Genomic DNA, 21,577 nt, shown 5'->3' on the forward strand with positions numbered 1-21,577 from the left:
GGGGACGTTGAATTGTGGGAAAGTGATTGGTTCCTAATTAGTCAAAAACAATGACTGTACAGTTTTATGAGTGTGTGTGTGTGTGTGTGGGGGGGGGGGGGGGCTGTTCTGGTGACATTCCAATACATACAGGCCTAAGTGAAATAAAAGTCTACCTATTTCCAAAAGTTCCTCATCACAGAACAACAACCAACTCCAAATCAAATGTCCAGACAATGTTCACTTCATCATACTCCAATCACCCCCCCCCCCCCCCCCCCCCCCCACCTATAACCCCTTGAGCAACAACTAGGAGGAGCGTGGGTTTGGGGAGGTAGCAAGTGGGGGGTCTCCATGGAACCCTGATCAAAACCATCTGGGAGCCTGGCTTTACAAGCAGGCCTTACAAATTAACCAACAGAAAGAAAGAGGTGGGGAGAGAGGGAAAGGATGGGGGCTGGTAGGTCTAAAAAGGGAAATAAAAATAAAAGTTTCACAACAAAATACCCAAGCATGGGCAGAACAGGAGGAAAGATGGGAAAACTCAGACGAAAAACAAAAAAGAGACACAAGACAAGAGAACAGGTCATTCGTGTAGCCTACCTCGCCCCCTTCACAGGTACCCCAACCCTCTCCCTCCTCCCTTCCCTCCATTCCTTCTTTCCTACCGTCCTAAACAGGTAGCCTGTACTCCATCGCCAAGCCCCCCGTAGGGAGGACAGACGTCTTCGCAGGGACCCTCCCCGGTTCATCTCTGGAGAGGAGTGAAAGTCTCTCTCTCGCCTTCTCTTCCTCTGTCCTTCTTTCGCTCTCCTGTTCCACCCTCGTCCACAAAACTCTCCCTTTCTCTTCCAGTGGAGGAATAAAGAAGAAAAAAGGTTTCCGCTATTTCGGTCGAGAGGTTCCAACGGGGCACCACATGCCTATAGCCTCCACCAGACTCCACAGAGTGTTTGCTCTCTTTCTCTCTGGGTTTGTTTTCTCCCTCTTTCCCTCCTTCCCTCCTCTCTCTCTCTCCCTCCCTTTCTCTCACACACACATCCTTGCCCCCCTTTCCCTCTCCAAACCACTCTTCCCTCCTTCCCTCTCCCTCTGTATCTCTTCATCTTCCCCCTCTTGGTCTCTACCTCTCCTCCCCTCCTCCCTCTCTCCTCTCTTCCATGCTGTGATTTTGTAACACTATGCCCCCATGTTCTTTCCCTCCCTAGGGTTAGACCCCTGTCAGCTGACATGCCGCCTTCACCCACTCTCTTCCTGCTCTTCATTAACCCCACTCTCTTCCTGCTCTTCATTAACCCCACTCTTTTCCTGCTCTTCATTAACCCCACTCTCTTCCTGCTCTTCATTAACCCCACTCTCTTCCTGCTCTTCATTAACCCCACTCTTTTCTTGCTCTTCATTAACCCCACTCTTTTCTTGCTCTTCATTAACCCCACTCTTTTCTTGCTCTTCATTAACCCCACTATTTTCTTGTTCTTCATTAACCCCACTCTTTTCTTGCTCTTCATTAACCCCACTCTTTTCTTGCTCTTCATTAACCCCACTCTCTTCCTGCTCTTCATTAACCCCACTCTCTTCCTGCTCTTCATCAACCCCACTCTTTTCTTGCTCTTCATTAACCCCACTCTTTTCTTGCTCTTCATTAACCCCACTCTTTTCTTGCTCTTCATTAACCCCACTCTCTTCCTGCTCTTCATTAACCCCACTCTCTTCCTGCTCTTCATTAACCCCACTCTTTTCTTGCTCTTCATTAACCCCACACTTTTCTTGCTCTTCATTAACCGCACCTTTTCTTGCTCTTCATTAACCCCACTCTTTTCTTGCTCTTCATTAACCCCACTCTTTTCTTGCTCTTCATTAACCCCACTTGCTTCCTGCTCTTATTTAACCCCTTCCTGACTGTGTGTGTGTGTGTGTGTGTGTGTGTGTGTGTGTGTGTGTGTGTGTGTGTGTGTGTGCACGTGTGTGTGTGTGTGCGCGTGTGTGTGTGGTGTAAATCATGGAGTGTCCTCTTACTTGTGTGACAGGACATCCGTATAGTTCTTGATAAGGGTAAACTAACTAACAGTCCAGACTCTCACAGGCCCAACTGAACGAGGTCAGAAACAACAGCAATACCCTTTGGCTTGACATAGAAATCACAGATGACCCCTATCTTGACCTAATCTCCCATGCTGTGATACCTCACTAGAGTTCTTCAATTATTGTTCAGCAGCATTTGTCTAGTCATTGAGCTTATGTCCCAGTCCAAGTAAAGAGGGGAAAAAACAGATGACAAAACATAACAACAAAACACTAACAAAACTAGGACAGAGAAGTGGGTATTGCACATGTAGTCATATGATAAGCTCTGAGAGACTGAGGGGCCCAGGAACATTAGTGAGACTGAAAGACGTCAGTGTAACCACAGAGCTAATGCTCATGATTTGCCCTAGGAGCTACGTGTTGCAGTACACGTCCCATGATGCTTTGGGCTTTGGCAGACACTTTCTGTTCATCTGTACAGACTTCAATTATGCCCTCAGCTGGAAAAGTCAGACTCAGTGTGAATCTGTGCATTGTACTATAAGCAATACGGCAGACGTGCACACACACACACACACAAACACACACACACACACACACACACACACACACACACACACACACACACACACACACACACACACACACACACACAGATACATACACACATATACCCACAAACCTTCCCCCCACACACAACCTCCCACCTCACTCAACAGCCATACTCCCCCAAACTCGTCCACAAAACAAAGACAAATGGAGCCAAAAGGTTGACCACCTCCTCATCTTTCCTCATCCCTCCTCCTCAGACAGAGACAGATCCTCACAGTCCATTTGTTTCAGAGGGATCTAACCCAGGATGTGCATCAGTCAGTAGATCAGGGGGATTTGGCCCACAGTGAGGCCATTAAATTAAACACGGGATGCCAGTGGTTTAAGCTCCCAACATCAATGATTGAATCATAGCTATCTGATTACATCTGAGCTTTAGCAAAATCTAAATGCATATTTATGGCCAAATAGGATTCCGAGTTGTAATAGTAAGTGCGTGAGTCAGATTCATGAAGTTCTGCAGTAGTGTTGTGTTTGTGCGTGCGTGCGTGCGTATGTGTGTGTGTGTGTGTGTGTGTATGTGTGTGTGTGTCAATTTGTTTGATTAGTGGGAGAAATACTGTAGACAGAAGATAAACTCACTCTGTTACCTGTGAAATTGTGAAATGTACAGTATGTATGTACACACATAGAAGTACACACACAAGATAATGGCTCACGTACAGTACATACGCATTTCCGATTATAACTGACGGCAGATTCCCAATGGAACAACGATAAAGTCTTGCATCAAAATTATACGTTCATCCATGTTTCCCAACCGTCAAATTTCGAAGTTGTTGCAAACGTCAAGGGATTTTTTAAAGATAAGGGTAAAGGCTTAAAACAAAAGTCTCAAAACAAAATTTTATCACTGAATTCAAACTTGCAACCTTGGTAATCAGAGGCAGATGCTTACACCCATCTTCCATCCCTGTCCACAATCCCCATAGCACATCCGAAGGTAATACCCTAGTGGTGAGTTTCCATATCAACTCCCAATGTCCTCAGACATGGATGGAGGTCAAATACTGACTTGTATCGCTGGTGACCTGGCTGTGATAAATAGCATAAAAGTCTGCAGGCATGCACAAAACACACACACGCATACATAGCTCTGGATAGTGCTTAATTTTCCTCCTTAAATATGGGCTGCGTCTTGGCTTGGGTCATTCAACTTTCTAGAGTTTTCCCTGTTAGTTAACACTATCAGTGTTTCCATTTACTGTGGCAATTGTGATCAAATCAATGCAATATTAGCCACTTTCAATGCAACATACTGAAACATAACGAGCAATACAAGAGATTTTGTTGAAGGCACAAGGTAACGGACTAGAATTCTATTGCGCACGACTCAGCCCGTACTCTACATGGACCGATGCGGCATAACTAATCAGAGCTACGGTAGGCTTATATCAAATCAAAGGTATTGTTGCGTCCTCTTCACAACTTTCTTTGTGTGTTTGGACCATGATAGTTTGTTGGACACCAAGGAACTTGAAACTCTCGACTTGCTCAACTACAGCCCCGTCGATGTGAATGGGGGCTCAACTACAGCCCCTTTTCCTGTAGTGCACGATCATCTCATTTGTCTAGCGAAAAATAGACCATTTTCATAAATGGATCTGTGCCATTTACTTTGAACTGGACTGTTTACAGCTGTGGTCGTGAGTAGATGCGCTTGTTTTGAGATCAAAGCAAGAGCTACATGTAGCCATGTGTGTGCATTTTGTTCATATCCTTTGCTAGTTAGTGAGTTATTAGCCCAGCTATAGATCATTTGTAGTCAACAATAGGGAATTGATTGCTTCCTATAAGAGCACAAAACATTTCTAGACATCTTTGAAAAGCAAGTCAGATATAGAGCTTTTTTTTTGTCTTAAAGGGGCAGTGTTGTATTTTGAGACAGGCTTGAATAAGCTAAGTAGCCAATAGGCAGAGGGTAGCATCATTTGTCTGATTCTCTGCAATAATGGTTTGGGAATAATAATACATTGTATTTTGTAAAGTGGTTTCTTGCATCAAACAACACAACAACATTTTCAGTCACCTCCTTGTGGATAAAGTGGATAAACAGATGAATGTCAAGCCCTGCATGTTTTTCAAAAGTCTCATGGAATGTAGGCCTACATTGAACACCACACATTGGCAGCTACTGTAGGCTGAATGATAGAACAGCTATTTCCATGTTAAAATGTTATGGGAGGCATTTTCTCCATAGTTTTTTTATGGAAGGCCAGTGATAGGCCTACATTATGATCAAATAGCCACAGTAGTCTACTTGGCCACTGTTAAAACTGTCACTTAAAGCAGGTACAGCCCCAGAGTTCACAATAAAGTGCGCTGGAAGTTGCACAGAACTTTCACAATGTTCAATTTTGCACTCAGCAGATGTGCAATTTGCTCAGTGCCTAAAAAAAATTGAGGGAACATTAGTCATAAGTCTCAATCTGTAACGTGATACTTCCTTTCTCAGACTAAATAAGACCCATTCCAAACCCAAAAGGAAACGTGTCATAGGCAACCTATGCTGTATGCTTGGCTTTAAAACTTGCATGGCTGGCTCTGTACTGGATACTGAATAGACCATAAAAAAAACATTAATTCACAAATGCAAACATACAACATACAACACAAATGTAGTAGTAGCAACTAATACAGACAGTCTCTCTCATTGTATGTGTGTGCACGTGTGTGGGTTAGTTCATGCATGTGTACGTGTGTGTGTGCGTGCATGCACGCGTTCCTTCGTTTATGCATGTGTTTACATGTGTGTGTCTGTGCGTGTGTGTCTGTGTGTGTGTGTCTGTGTGTGTGCACATGTTTGTACGTGTGTGTGTAACAGCAGGACAAAGCTCAAAGTGTCTCACTACCCCCTGAGGTTGTGTGGTCAGTGATACACCATCATATGGAATTCAGCTGAAGAGAGACTAAACGTTTATTTGGATCAACGCAGAGTGCAATTACTCATACACAGCTGTGACTGGATCACCGTGTGTTTGCATGTACACTGCATATTGCATTCATTTGTTCAGTTTCTTTGTGTTTATGTGTATTTGGTTATGTTCTTTTATGAATGAACACAATAGATGAGTGTGTATGTAGGGTACCAGTCAAAAGTTTGGACACACCTGCAGGGTATTTCTTTATTTTGACTATTTCCTACATTGTAGAATAATAGTGAAGACATCAACACCATGAAATAACACATATGGAATCATGTAGTAACCAAAAAAGTGTTAAACAAATCAAAATAGATTTTATATTGGAGATTCTTCAAAGTAGTCATCCTTTGCCTTGATGACAGCTTTGCACAATCTTGGCATTCTCTCAACCAGCTTCATGAGGTAGTCACCTGGAATGCATTTCATTTAACAGGTGTGCCTTGTGAAAAGTTCATTTGTGGAATTTCTTTCCTTCTTAATGCGTTTTAGTCAATCAGTTGTGTTGTGACAAGGTAGGGGTGGTATATAGAAGATAGCCCTATTTGGTAAAAGACCAAGTCCATATTATGGCAAGAATTATCACTTTTAGGGAAGATCCAGATGCAGACAGTGTCGAAGTAACAAAAGTGTATTACTAGAACAGGGGGCAGGCAAAACGACAGGTCGAGGGCAGGCAGAGGTCAGTAATCCAGATCAAAAGTCCAAAAGGTACAGAACGGCAGGCAGTCTCAGGGTCATGGGCAGGCAGAGGTCAATAAAACAGTGTGATGTGAAAAGGTACAGAATGGCAGGCAGGGTCAGGGCAGGCAGAATGGTCAAAACCGGGAAAACTAGAAACAGACAGGAGCAAGGGGAAAACCGCTGGAGGTCTTGCCGAACAAAATGAGCTGGCAACAGATAAACAGAGAACACAGGTATAAATACACTGGGGATAATGGGGAAGATGGGTGACACCTGGAGGGGTGGAGACAAGCACAAAGACAGGTGAAACAGATTAGGATGTGACAAAGAAGAGCTCAAATGAGCAAAGAGAACGACAGTCCATCATTACTTTAACACATGAAGGTCAGTCAATGTGGAAAAATATTCAAGAACTTTTAAAGTTTCTTCATGTGCAGTTGCAAAAACCATTAAGAGCTATGATGAAACTGGTTCTCATGAGGACCACCACAGGAAAGAAAGGCCCAGAGTTACCTCTACTGCAGAGGATAAGTTCATTAGAGTTACCAGCCTCAGATTGCAGCCCAAATAAAGAAACCACTACTTAAGGACACCAATAATAAGAAGAGACTTGCTTGGGCCAAGAAACACGAGCAATGGAAATTCTACCTGTGGAAATCTGTCCTATGGTCTGATGAGTCCAAATGTGCGATTTTTGGTTGCAACCGCAGTGTCTTTGTGAGACGCAGAGTAGGTGAACGGATGATCTCCTCATGTGTGGTTCCCACCGTGAAGCATGGAGGAGGAGGTGTGATGGTGTGGGGGTACTTTGCTGGTGACACAGTCAGTGATTTATTTCAAATTCAAGGCACACTTAACCAGCATGACTACCACAGCATTCTGAAGTGATATGTCATTCCATCTGGTTTGCACTTAGTGGGACTATCATTTGTTTCTCAACAGGACAATGACCCAAAACACACCTTCAGGCTTTGTAAGGGCTATTTGACCAAGGAGGGTGATGGAGTGCTGCATCAGATGACCTGGCCTCCAGAATCACCAGACCTCAACCCAATTGAGATGGTTAGGGATGAGTTGGGCCGCAGAGTGAAGGAAAAGTAGCCAACAAGTGCTCAGCATATGTGACTCACCACCTGGATTCGGTCTTATGTAGCAACATTTGAATATTTTTTTTTTTACATTGAATAAAATTAGAGACTCATAGCTACAACATGGTATATCATACACTGCATTTGAGGAAACACTGAGAAAGTAATTAGGCTTTGAAAATTGATCAACTTGAAAACTCACTTTTGAGTCTTTCAATGTTTTTGTACAACTATTGGAGAGCCCTTCTTTGTCTACACCCATTCAGCATTGTTCACACCCCTTTAAGCCTTAGCTCCACCCATTTCTTTAAGTGTTGATCCAACCATTCTGTACTAACTTGCCAGCTACTTCCAGACACCTAAGAGAGAGAGAGAACAGCTCACGGAACATTAATCGCCCTATCAATTGTGCGTCGCCCCACGGACCTCCCGGTCGCAGCCGGTTACAACAGAGCGAACCCAGAGTCTCTGGTGGCACAGCTGGCGCTGCAGTACAGCGCCATTAACCCCAGAGAACACCCACTCTGACCATTTTACTCGCCCTAGCAGAGCTGGTTAGGCTTTTTTCATGTTATCCAGAGTGCTGGTGACTGTAACTGTGCTGCTGGCAACAATTGAATGATGCTTTGTTGCTGACGTTTACTGACACCCGACATATTGAACAGGTTTTGAGCGTTCAAAAATGCTATAGTTATTCTGCGCTCTGGCACACTAAGACGAGAGTCTTTTGTTAAGAAATGTAGCTAGGTAAATAATGAATCCCAATGCATGACATAACGTTAGTTAGCGAGCCAGCCAACTAACGTTAGTTAGCTAGCTAACAGTACACTTTAACTAAAATGAAAATACTTTGTCAAAATTAGAGTCTTTTGATAAGACATGTAGCTAGCTAGGTAAACAGCGGGAAGGTTGCACTTTTTCTGTGTTTAAACCAACTAGGCTCATAATTTAACAATTGTATTTGTATTTACAGATGGCATACAAGTTTGATATTAAGGCACATGAAAAGTCACATATTCGAGAAGTTATTTCTGCCAAAAAACTGTTAATTTTTTTTGTTTACGTTCAAACAGCTCTCCTGTGAAGTTGTGACTTGCGACATACGCCTAGTTTCCTGAATTGGGTCACATATGTGGGAACTCCTTCAAGACTGTTGGATAATCATTCCTCATGAAGCTGGTTGAGAGAATGCCAAGAGTGTGCAAAGCTGTCATTAAGGTGGCTACTTTGAAGAATCTCAAATATAAAATAGTTTGTTTAGTTTAACACTTTTTTGATTACTACATGATTCTATATGTGTTATTTGATAGTTCTGATGTCTTCACTATTATTCTACAATGTATAAAATAGTACAAATAAAGAACCCTGGAATGAGTAGGTGTGTCCAAACTTTTGACTGGTAATGTATATTTTGCATATATCTGTTGTTTTTACCTGAGCAACCAAAAGCCAAAAGTATTGTGCATTGTTAATTAAGAGCTTAAAGTCTTGGTCAAGATTATTGGCTTGTATCACAATGATAATAACACAATGGAGCAAAAGCATTCCTCATCCTACCTACTACCTGGCATGAGGACTCCTTGCTGTCCCCAGTCCACCTGGCCGTGCTGCTGCTCCAGTATCAACTGTTCTGCCTGCGGCTATGGAATCCTGACCTGTTCACCGGACGTGCTACCTGTCCTAGACATGCTGTTTTCAACTCTCTAGAGACAGCAGGAGTGGTAGAGATACTTTTAATGATCGGCTATGAAAAGCCAACTGACATTTACTCCTGAGGTGCTGACTTGCTGCACCCTCGACAACTACTGTGATTATTATTATTTGACCATGCTGGTCATTTATGAACATTTGAACATCTTTGCCATGTTCTGTTATAATCTCCACCCGGCACAGCCAGAAGAGGACTGGCCACCCCTCATAGCCTGGTTCCTTTCTAGGTTTCTTTTTAGGGAGTTTTTCCTAGCCACCGTGCTTCTACACCTGCATTGCTTGCTGTTTGGGGTTTTAGGCTGTGTTTCTGTACAGCACTTTGAGATATCAGCTGATGTACGAAGGGCTATATAAATACAATTGGTTTGATAAATTTGATCCCTCTCTTAACGGTTTGTGTTGTTTTAGCTAGAGAAATGAAATAACACACACCCAACCAAATATAATATAAGATGCAGCTCAAACTCACCATAGTCTCTACATACTTCAGGGGTATGTCGTTACCAGGTGCCTAAAAGAGTAATGGGAGAGAGAGAGAGAAAGGGAGAAAAGAAGGAGAGAGAGAGCGAGAAAGAGAGAGAAGGTGAGACCACTGTAAATACAGTATACAACCTGCAATGGGGAAGCTTGGTTGTGATAACACCTTTTATAGACTGTTTGCATTAGCACTGTTTTATATACAAAACTTCACACTTGAATGGCCAATATCCTTACTATGGGGGGGGGGGGGGTTAGGCTGTATCACATCCGGCCGTGATTGGGAGTCCAATAGGGCGGCACACAATTGGCCCAGCATCGGATTTGGACGAGGTAGGCGTCAATGTAAATATCTGACTTGCTTAGTTAAATAAAGGTTACATAAAAAAATAAAAAAAGATTAATAAAAAATAATTCTGTGCCAATGTTTATCCCACAGTATGTGTCATAATCCGACCTGGGGCAAACATTTTTCTTTCAATTACTAATATGCAGTTGATTTAGCTCCAGAACCAACAGCGCCAAAAATGCAAACCCCACCCAATGTAATTGAAATAAAAACAAATAGTATTTTGACCCAGGTCAATCTTCTGTCATGTCATATTTCTATAGTGTTTTGTCTGAAAGGGTGCTTTTCGAGGACCTAGAATTCCTTACTGACCGGTCTGGGTAAAAGTGGAGCTGGTATACGCCTTGAGTGCGTAGGAGCATCCATAAAACCTTTGAGGTAAATATTTACACTAGGGCCTCTATTTTCAGCTGGCGTTAAGGCGACGCTAGTGTCAAACGCACGCTCTTTGGCAACTTTGACCAGCGCTATGCTATTTTCCAACCCCTACTTTCCACTTTCATCTGTTGGACCTAACTGTCAAATCGTAGCGATCAGCTTGAAGCCTGGCTATTTGTCTGTTAGTTTACCTTTCACGTGGCAAAGTCACTAACAGGCGATGGTGATGGTAGGCTAATCTTATTATTTGGGCAATGTCCAATAATCGAACATGCAGTGCATTTAAAAAAATGTCAATGCAAGGTGTGTCGACAAATATGTCCATGTTGAAGCCAATAAAAACAAACTAGATTGGCTACATGTTTGTTATAACTAGGCTTATTGTAGGGTTACTGTATTTATTTAATAAACTATCTTCAATGGATGGGACAAACATCCATGCCTCCTGCCAGAGAGCCCTGAGGCCTATTCGTGCAAACATAGCCTTATGCTCATGGAATGATAGAGGTGATTTATGATATCATGCTTCTGACCTGATCCAATTTAGAAATATTGTGACTGTTTTAAAAAAGACATGGATTGTTTTTCATTTAATTTGATGAAAAACCAATCTCATTAGAAAGATTAACCATCCGTGGGTTTATGCTGAGAAAGCAAATGGCTCAATTGCAATGCAATTTTGTCTGTGCAAAAATTGCAAAAAAAAGTGCAAGTGCAAAAAATGCAAAAAAAAAAAAAGTGCAAAAATGATCTGTAAGATGGTTCAATGATGTTTGTATGTTTATAAAACATTTTGGATCAGTATAAAGGTGAGTGGGTATTCCCCATTTCTCTATATATTGGATCTTTGTCAAGCTCCTGTGAAAAGTTTGCATTTGTATAAAACCCTCCATAGTCTAAGATGCCTTGTCTGTATTATACGCTCACGGGAAGCAATTACAGTGGCTTGCGAAAGTTTTTTTACAACTTGGAATTAAAATAGACTTGTTGGGGGTTTGTATCATTTGATTTACACAACATGCCTACCACTTTGAAGATGCTAAATATTTTTTTCTTGTGAAGCAAGAAAATTTGAGCGTGCATAACTATTCACCCCCCAAAAGTCAATACTTTGTAGAGCCACCTTTTTTCAGCAATTACAGCTGCAAGTCTCTTGGGGTATGTCTCTATAAGCTTGGCACATCTAGCCACTGGGATTTTTGCCCATTCTTCAAGGCAAAACTGCTCCTGCTCCTTCAAGTTGGATGGGTTCCGCTGGTGTACAGCACTCTTTAAGTCATACCACAGATTCTTAATTGAATTGAGGTCTAGGCTTTGACTAGGCCATTCCAAGACATTTAAATGGTTCCCATTAAATCAGTCGAGTGTTGCTTTAGCAGTATGCTTAGAATCATTGTCCTGCTGGAAGGTGAACCTTCATCCCAGTCTCAAATCTCTGGAAGACTAAAACAGGTTTCCCTCAAGAATTTCCCTGTATTTAGCGGTGTCCATCATTCCTTCAATTCTGACCAGTTTCCCAGTCCCTGCCGATGAAAAACATCCCCACAGCATGATGCTGCCACCACCATGCTTCACTGTGGGGGTGGTGTTCTCAGTCAGGGTGATGAGAGGTGTTGTGTTTGCCCCAGGCATAACGTTTTCTCTGATGGCCAAAAATATCAATTTTAGTCTCATCTGACCAGAGTACCTTCTTCCATATGTTTGGGGAGTCTCCCACATGCCTTTTGGCGAACACCAAATGTGTTTGCTTATTTTTTTCTTTAAGCAATGTCTTTTTTTCTGGCCACTCTTCCGTAAAGCCCAGCTCTGTGGAGTGTATGGCTTAAAGTGGTCCTATGGACAGATACTCCAATCTTCGCTGTGGAGCTTTGCAGCTCCTTCAAGGTTATCTTTGGTCTCTATGTTAACTCTCTGATTAATGCCCTCCTTACCTGGTCCATGAATTTTGGTGGGCGACCCTCTCTTGGCAGGTTTTGAAATGTTGATTTGTTTAACACTTTTTTGGTAACTACATGATTCCATATGTGTAATTTCATAGTTTTGATGTCTTCACTATTATTCTACAATGTAGAAAATAATAAAATAAAGAACCCTGGAATGAGTAGGTGTGTCCAAACTTTTGACTGGTAATGTATATTATGCATATATCTGTTGTTTTTACCTGAGCAACAGAAAGCCAAAAGTATTGGGCATTGTTAAGAGCTTAAAGTCTTGGTCACGATTCTTAGAGGCTATTTTGAAGAATCTCAAATATAAAAAACATACACTTTTTGTTAAGGGTGTGTACTGGAAGGGGAAGTCAGGTGCAGGAGAGCAGAGTGTAGTGAACATGCATAAATACAATTTCACACAAAGACATGGAGGGGAACAGAGGACTAAATACATGCAGTGTGATTAGGGAATGAAAACCAGATGTGTATGGAACAAGACAAAACAAATGGAAATATGAAAAATGGAGCGGCGATGGCTAGAAAGCCGGTGACGTCGACCGCCGACTTCGGCGGAAGTCGTGACACTTTTTTGGTTACTACATTATTACATATGTGTTATTTCATAGTTTTGATGTCTTCACTATTATTGTACAATGTGGAAAATAGTAAAAAATAAAGAAAAAATGTGGAATGAGTAGGTGTGTCCAAACTCTTGACTGATACTGTATTTGTTTTAATAGAACATTTTATACATTTAAAAAATAAATATATATATTTTATATATAATTTTATTTAAAAAATGTAACCAATTTTTCTACCCAATTAGTAAATACAGTCTTGTCCCATCACTGCAACTCCCGTACGGACTCAGGAGAGGAAAAGGTTGGGAGCCATGTGTCTTCCGAAAACACAACCCTGCCAAGCTGCACTGCTTCTTGACACACTGCTCGCTTAACCCAGAAGCCAGCCGCACCAATGTGTCGGAGGAAACACCATACAACTGGCGACCGGGTCAGCGTGCATGCGCCCAGCCTGCCACAGGAGTCGCTAGAGCGTGATGGGACGAGGACATCCCGGCCCGGCAAAAACCTCCCCTAACCCGGACGAAGCTGGGCCAATTGTGCCCCGAGTCTGGGTCTCTCTGACATGGCCGGCTGTGACACAGCCCGGGATCAAACCCGGGTCCCTAGTGATGCCTTAAGCACTGCGGTGCAGTGCTTTAGACCTCCGTTTCACTCGGGAGACTCTGTAAATACACAACTTGAAGAAACCACATATTTAGCCATGGACCATGTTCTGATTGGCCAGTGAGGTATAAAGCCTTGACACAATTTGTTCATTTATCAAAACCCAGTCGTTTTGCGTCACCACCAGCTACTGCGCACATAATTTCAGTTGTGAAAATACAGATACACACCCTGAAATCTGTAGCCAGCACCAAGTTTGTGAAAATAGTGCCCTAAGAGACTCATCTCTTCCGTTAGCCCAGCCCAGAGACCATCTCCATCCCCACTGCTGCAGCACACCCATCACAACCATTTACAGCCATGGAGAGAGAGAGAATGAGAGAGTGAGAGAGACAGAGAGCGAGAGAGAGCGAGAGAGAGAGAATAAGGAGAGGGTGAAAGAGAGAGGAGAAAGAGAGTGGGGAGGAGAAAGAAGAAGAGAGAGGGAGAGAGTGAGGCAGGGGAGGGAGAGAGAGAGAGGGGGGGGAGAGAGAGAGAGGAGTAGAAGGAGAGAGAGAGAGAGAGAGAGAGAGAGAGAGAGAGAGAGAGAGAGAGATGTCCAAAAACATTGTTTATTTATAATGACCCAGGCCTCAAGGAATCCATGATGTCATTGGTCAGGGTGGCTCTGGCTAGCTTCAAATTGTTAGAGTGATATGAGGAGCCAAGGAGAGGGGCGATAGCCTATATACACACAAACTAAGTAAGAAGACCGGAATTCAATAGTAAAGCAGTGCGTATCAAAGCCTTCTGCGCTGGGTTCAAAAAACTAGGACTTGGAACGATATGGGATGTATGATTCAAATGTATAATACAGCTACAGACACCACCACGAAGGATATGTGTGCATGTGTGCAAATTATCCGTCTCATTGACTCAAAGGGTTACAGTTAGGGGTTCATAGTTCACAGAACAGAACAGTTCTAACACTAAGGGAACAGTCCAACACATAATTTGGGGAGTATAGCCTACAAATCCCGCCAAGTTCAGACAGCGCCTGAAAGAGACAATACTTGGTCCTGTGTGGATTATATGGCAAGACTGTGGGGCTAGCAATACCATGGTTGAGGGTTCATTTGCCACAAGGATCACATACACATACAAAACATGTATGCACTGTACAGTAAGTTATTTTGGAGAAAAGTATCTGCTAAGTTTAGTTTAGTTTATTAGTATCCCCATTAGCTATTGCGCGTACAGCAGCTACTGTTCCTTCGGTCCACATAAAATGTACAAATACATGACAAAGTACAGAGACAACAAGAGATAACAAAAATACTATTTACACAGTATTCATATATACATATTCATATTATTATATACAGTACAGTTGAATTAGATATTTAGAAAGAGGAGAGGCACTGGGATACAATACACTACATGACCAAAAGTATGTGGACACCTGGTCGGTCGAACATCTCATTCCAAAATCATGGGCATTAATATGGAACAATTTGACGAACTGACTTGTTGGAAAGGTGGCATCCTATGACGTTGCCATTTTAATGTCACTGAGCTCTTCAGTAAAGCCATTGTACTGTCAATGTTTGTCTATGGAGATTGAATGGCTGTGTGCTCAATTTTATACACCTGTCAGCAACGGGTGTGGCTGAAATAGCCGAATCCACTAATTTGAAGGGGTGTCCACATACTTTTGTATATATAGTGTATGTTAAACTTGTTTCTGCCTGAGTAACCTCTGGTGGCAGAGGATTCCACGATGACACGCCTCTATACATAACTGGGCAATGCATTAAATCTGTTTTTGGTTTGGGTACCGTGAAGAAACTGGTATGTCTGGTGGGCTATGTATGTCTGTTTAAAGTGCATGCAATGCCATGAGGGATACCACACTGTACAAGCTTCCATTGAATAATACTCTGTAGTTCTATTGGATAAGTAACTCTCCAACCATGTGATACAAGTGGTTAGGCATTTTCAACACACAAATATTTATTAAAAAGACCAGAAGAGAAGTAGTCAATTTCTCCACAACCCTCAACCATGCAAGACTATCATGCATGTTGTAGATGTTAGTTCTGTGTGTGGAGATAAGGGGAAGGCGTGCTGCTTTGTTTTAAGCCAGCTGCAGCTTTGCTAGGTCTTTCTATGCTGCACCCGGCAATATTACCGGACAGTAATCAAGATGGGACAAGATCAAAGCCTGAACAATTAGTACAGATCTTTGTGTCAAAAATGCAGAATAATCTTTTTATAACAGACAAATATCTCCCCATCTTCACAACAACTTTGTCAATATGACTTGGCCATGATAACTGACCACCTTGTTCAATGTTTACACTCTTTCTCCAGTTGAGGTTTAGGTCCAAGAGAATGCTTTGAATCAAAACAATGCTTTTGGTTTTACATGTATTTAAGACCAGTTTATTGTTAATTACACATTCTAACACTGACTGTAACTCCTTGCTAAGATTCTCAGTGAGATCATTGGCTGAAGGTGCTGATGTGTAGAGTGTGCAAATGTGTAAGACAAGTGGGAAATCATTTGTAAAAATAGAGAAGAGTAACAGCCCAAGGCAAGTGCCATGAGGGATACCACACTGTAAAGCGTCCATTGAAGAATACTCTCTAGTTCTTTTGGATAAATAACTCTCCAACCATGTGATGGCAGGTGATGTAAAGCCATAAATAAGTGAGATTTTCTTCAATAAGAAATTAGGATCAATAACATCAAAGGCTGCACTGAAATCTAACGATACAGAATATAACACCATAACCCAAATATGAGGAAAAAGCCAAAAGATCAAAACAACAAACTACAAATAATAAAATACACTACTGATCCAAATGCAGGAGTGTCACGCTATCTCTGGTTGGCCAAGTTGGCTAAATTGTCTCCTCTAGTGAGAAGGTGTGTCAGCTAGGGGACATTTCTTGGTAATGGACAAGAAAACACGTAGTGATCCTCGCAACAGTACAACTGGTCTGTGAATTTGTATCCAGGCCAAATTCCATGGCCAGACATTTTCTTCCCAAAACAACGTTTGGCCACACCGCCCTATTGTAATAGAGAGCCTGGAGTCTAGTTACCGAACAAAGGCCTGTGTGAGATCATACTGTACACACACATACTGTAAACATCTGTGTGTGTACAGTACACATGCTTTTACATGGTTTTCATTGTGTAGTGTCACAGTATGTAGAGGTCCAACTCACAAAACACAGCTGGTTAGTAGAAAGACAGATGTGGAATGGCAGTGAAATGGTATTCTAGCCATAATGTTACACCGTGAAAACTATGACAAAACAGACAGAGGCTCGGTATGAAGTCGAAAGTTAGATCGAAAGGTGTGATGTTGTAGACTGGGTTTATTGTGTCTTATAGAGGAGTTGGGACAACATAGACTGGGGGTATGAGGTCATAGACATTGAGCTGGAAGGTTAGAGGCATAATATGTGATGTCAGAGAGACTGTTGGTATGATATCATAGAGACTGTGTGCATATGAGACTGACTGTGTGTGTGGTCCCATAAACTGAGCGTGCAAAAGGACATAGAGACATGTGGGTATGAGATCATAGAGACTGATAGGGTATGAGGTCATAGAGACTGAGTGGGTATAAGGTCATCATAAACTAGATTCAGCCGCGGGCCGATTTGTTATTTCGCGGATGGTCATAATGACAAATAATTTGTAGACAGCAAATTGACTGAAGAAGTCCAAACAGATACAATATTTGAGTAAAACATAATAATTTCAAACCTTGCTTACATTTGTAAACGATCACATAGATTATGTGTGGGAATACTTTGGATCAGATTTCCTAAATTAAAATAACTTAGAGATTTGCTGGTGTTCTTACAGTTTTTTATGTCTAACAATAAATAACTAAAATATACAGTATACATACATTTTTTTGCCCAGAAAATGTGGGGGACCAAAGAAAATCACACGTGGGTGTCACGCCCTGACCATAGTTTACTTTGTATTTTCTATGTTTTGATTGGTCAGGGTGTGATCTGAGTGGGCATTCTATGTTTCATGTCTTGTTTGTCTATTTCTATGTTCAGCCTGATATGGTTCTCAGTCAGAGGCAGGTGTTCGTCATTGTCTCTGATTGGGAACCATATTTAGGTAGCCTGGGGTTCACTGTGTGTTTGTGGGTGATTGTTCCTGTCCTATGTGTCCCTGTGTTCACACTATATAGGCTGTTAGGGTTTCGTTACGTTTTTGTTTTGTAGTATTGTATTGGAGATTCGTGTTTCGTATTATTAATAAACATGGATCGTAAACCACACGCTGCATTTTGGTCCGACTCTCCTTCACATATAGAAAACCGTTACAGAATCACCCACCACCAACGGACCAAGCAGCGTGTCAACAGGCAGCAACAGCAGCGTAAAGAGGAATGGACATGGGAGGACGTTTTGGATGGCAAGGGCTGTTACACTTGGGAGGAGATACTGGCTGGAAGAGATCGCCTCCCATGGGAACAGGTGGAGGCACTTAGGAGAGCAGAGGCAGCCGGAGAGAGGAGCCGGCGATATGAGGGAACACGGCTGGCAAGGAAGCCCGAGAGGCAGCCCCAAAAATTTATTGGGGGGGGGCTAACAGGGAGTATGGCTACGCCAGGTAGGAGACCTGGGCAGACTCCCTGTGCTTACCGGGGGGCTAGAGAGACCGGACAGGCACCGTGTTATGCAGTGGTGCGCACGGTGTCTCCAGTGCGGGTGCATAGCCCGGTGCGGTATATTCCAGCTCCGCGTGTCGGCCGGGCTAGATTGAGCGTCGAGCCTAATGCCATGAAGCCGGCTCTACGCAGCTGGTCCCCAGTGCGTCTCCTTGGGCCGGCTTACATGGCACCAGCCTTGCGCTCGGTGTCTCCGGTTCGCCTGCATAGCCCAGTGCGGGCTATTCCACCTCGCCGCACTGGCAGGGCGACCGTGAGCATTCAACCAGGTAAGGTTGGGCAGGCTCGGTGCTCAAGAGCTCCAGTGCGCCTGCACGGTCCGTTTTTTCCAGTACCACCTCCACACCCCAGCCCTCCGGTAGCAGCTCCCCGCACCAGGCTTCCTGTGCGTGTCCTCGGCCCAGTACCACCAGTGCCAGCACCACGCATCAGGCCTACAGTGCGCCTCGCCTGTCCAGCGCTGTCGGAGCCCTCCTCCTCTCCAGCGCTGTCGGAGTCTCCCGCCTGTTTAGCGCTGTTAGAGCCTTCATTCTCTACAGCGCTGCCGGAGTCTCCCGCCTGTTCAGAACTGCCAGTTAGCATAGAGCTGCCAGTTAGCATAGAGCTGCCAGTTAGCATAGAGCTGCCAGTTAGCATAGAGCTGCCAGCTAGCATAGAGCTGCCAGTCTGCAAGGAGCTGCCAGTCTGCAAGGAGCTGCCAGTCTGCAAGGAGCTGCCAGTCTGCATAGAGCTGCCAGTCTGCAAGGAGCTGCCAGTCTGCAAGGAGCCGCCAGAGCTGCCTGTCTGCAGGATGCCGCCAAAGCTGCCAGTCTGCAAGGAGCCGCCAGAGCTGCCAGTCTGCAAGGAGCCGCCAGAGCTGCCAGTCTGCAAGGAGCCGCCAGAGCTGCCAGTTAGCATGGAGCAGCCAGGGCCGCCAGTCAGTATGGAGCAGCAAGGGCCGCCAGTCAGCATGGAGCAGCCAGGGCCGCCAGTCAGCATGGAGCAGCCAGGGCCGCCAGTCAGCATGGAGCAGCCAGTCAGCATGGAGCAGCCAGAGCAGTCTGCCAGCATGGAGCAGCCAGAGCTGCCAGTCAGCATGAAGCAGCCAGAGCAGCCAGTCTGTGTCGACCAGTCTCTTCCACATCTGCCAGTCGTCCAGACTCTTCCAGATCTGCCCGTCGTCCAGACTCGTCCAGATCTGCCCGTCGTCCAGACTCTTCCAGATCTGCCAGTCGACCAGACTCTTCCAGATCTGCCAGTCGACCAGACTCTTCCAGATCTGCCAGTCGACCAGACTCTTCCAGATCTGCCAGTCGACCAGACTCTTCCAGATCTGCCAGTCGACCAGACTCTTCCAGATCTGCCAGTCGACCAGACTCTTCCAGATCTGCCAGTCGACCAGACTCTTCCAGATCTGCCAGTCGTCCAGACTCTTCCAGATCTGCCAGTCGTCCAGACTCTCCCAGATCTGCCAGTCGACCAGATTCTCCCAGATCTGCCAGTCGATCAGATTCTCCCAGATCCGCCAGTCGACCAGATTCTCCCAGATCCGCCAGTCGACCAGATTCTCCCAGATCCGCCAGTCGACCAGATTCTCCCAGATCCGCCAGTCGACCAGGATCTGCTGAAACCGCCAGCCAGGTTCTGGTAGTTTCTACTACCTGCCTGGGCTTCCTCTCAGTGCTGAGCTTCTTCTCAGTGCTGAGCTTCCTCTCAGTGCTGAGCTACCCATCTGTCCCGAGTTACCTCTGTCCCGAGCTGTCCCTCTGTCCCATGTTATCATTGTGGTGGGTAACCTATTTAGGGACGTTTAGGAGGGGGATTAAAACTGTCATGGAGTGGGGTCCACGTCCAGCGCCAGAGCCGACACCGCGGACAGATGCCCACCCAGACCCTCCCCTATAGGTTCAGGTTTTGCGGCCGGAGTCCGCACCTTGGGGGGGGGGTACTGTCACGCCCTGACCATAGTTTACTTTGTATTTTCTATGTTTTGATTGGTCAGGGTGTGATCTGAGTGGGCATTCTATGTTTCATGTCTTGTTTGTCTATTTCTATGTTCAGCCTGATATGGTTCTCAGTCAGAGGCAGGTGTTCGTCATTGTCTCTGATTGGGAACCATATTTAGGTAGCCTGGGGTTCACTGTGTGTTTGTGGGTGATTGTTCCTGTCCTATGTGTCCCTGTGTTCACACTATATAGGCTGTTAGGGTTTCGTTACGTTTTAGTTTTGTAGTATTGTATTGGAGATTCGTGTTTCGTATTATTAATAAACATGGATCGTAAACCACACGCTGCATTTTGGTCCGACTCTCCTTCGTATGAAGACGAAACTCGTTACAGTGGGCCAAATTCAGCCCTCGGGCCACCAGTTGAGGAGCCCTGTCATAGAGACTGAGGGGGTATGAGGTCATAGAGACTGAGTGGGTATACTCCAAGTCGATATTAATGTAATAATAAGAAATTCCCCTCAACCATTCCCACAAATTGAGGAAAACAAATATTTTTTCCCATTCATCCCCACTGTAAAAGAGCCAACTTCGTCGTCAATTTATTTTGTTCTACAGAAATAACAAAACACGCCAAAAAAAGCTGCTGTGTTGTTCAATGTACATAACCAGCTATGTGTGAAAACATTTCATCACAGGTAAGACATTAACTATTTTTAGCTGTATCGTCCGTTTGTTTGTGTTGTTGGTCTTGGCTAGCTTAATGTTCTGGTAGGTAGCTAGCTAGCACTCACTCATGTTGCTGCCAGCACCATTATGAAAAGGGGAATGAAGGATACCGGTACAACATTACGTTTTCAAAATAGTGAGGAAAGTCGGGAGCAGGCAGTGTTAATAAGTCATCTTTAGACATGTTGTACTTTTCATAAATGTAGTTTTGTAATTTACTAAAACAAGCAGACAAGAAAAGTGCGTTTGGAAAAGGTCAAGTTTTTGCTGTGAGCCAATGGGGCGACCTAGGTAACCTCATATTGTTTTCTCCACAGGCGGGCATGGCCGCGACGTTCTGTCTAATACCGACTGGGACTATGAGGTCAGAAAGACTGAGTATGTATGAGGTCAAAGGGACTGCGTGTGTATGAGGTCATATAGACTGAGTGGGTATTAGGCCAGAGAGAATGTGGGTATGACGTCATAGACTGAGAGGGTATGAGGTCAGAGAGACTAGGTGGGTATGATGTCAGAGAGTCTAGAGACTGAGTGTGTAATAGGGTGTCATAGAGACTGAGTGGAAGGTCATAAAGACAGAGTGGGTATGAGGTCAGAGACTGATGGGATTTGATGTCATAAAGACTGAGCGGGTATGAGGTCAGAGAAAGGCCTGGACACCTGTCTTAATCACATGCAATTGCAGTGTGTCTGTGATAAGTGTGTCTGTGACATAAACATGTAAGGCCAGTATTCAGTCCATGTGCAACTCACATGGACTGTACATAGAGCCTCCTTTGATAGATTCACATAACTCAAATAATTATAAGTCACCCTTGGAAGCGCCCAAGAAGAAAGGTACAGTGTAGGGAGTTTCCCAGTGTGAGGACACAAATATACCCAAACAGAGTCT

The 21,577-nt window shown here is 44.0% G+C and overlaps 1 protein-coding gene across 32 annotated transcripts in view; it reads right to left on the reverse strand.

Annotated features, from left to right (window-relative positions):
• The window catches only part of tns1b (tensin 1b), a 278,602-nt gene that overhangs the window by 80,111 nt on the left and 176,914 nt on the right, over positions 1 to 21,577 (reverse strand). For 18 of the 32 annotated variants that reach the window (XM_090215533.1, XM_090215527.1, XM_090215522.1 and 15 more), the window contains one exon: positions 9,489 to 9,530. The exons of 11 other annotated variants lie outside the window; for them this stretch is intronic. In XM_090215533.1, the coding sequence (XP_090071659.1) occupies positions 9,489 to 9,530 (42 nt within the window). Of the gene's footprint in view, positions 1 to 647; positions 1,006 to 9,488; positions 9,531 to 21,577 lie in introns of those variants that run through there. 3 more of the 32 variants (XM_090215548.1, XM_090215545.1, XM_090215541.1) reach the window with 1 other exon arrangement.

This window comes from Oncorhynchus mykiss, chromosome 22 (assembly GCF_057628025.1).
Source record: "Oncorhynchus mykiss isolate SJ-2025 chromosome 22, ASM5762802v1, whole genome shotgun sequence".
Lineage (NCBI taxonomy): Eukaryota > Metazoa > Chordata > Actinopteri > Salmoniformes > Salmonidae > Oncorhynchus > Oncorhynchus mykiss.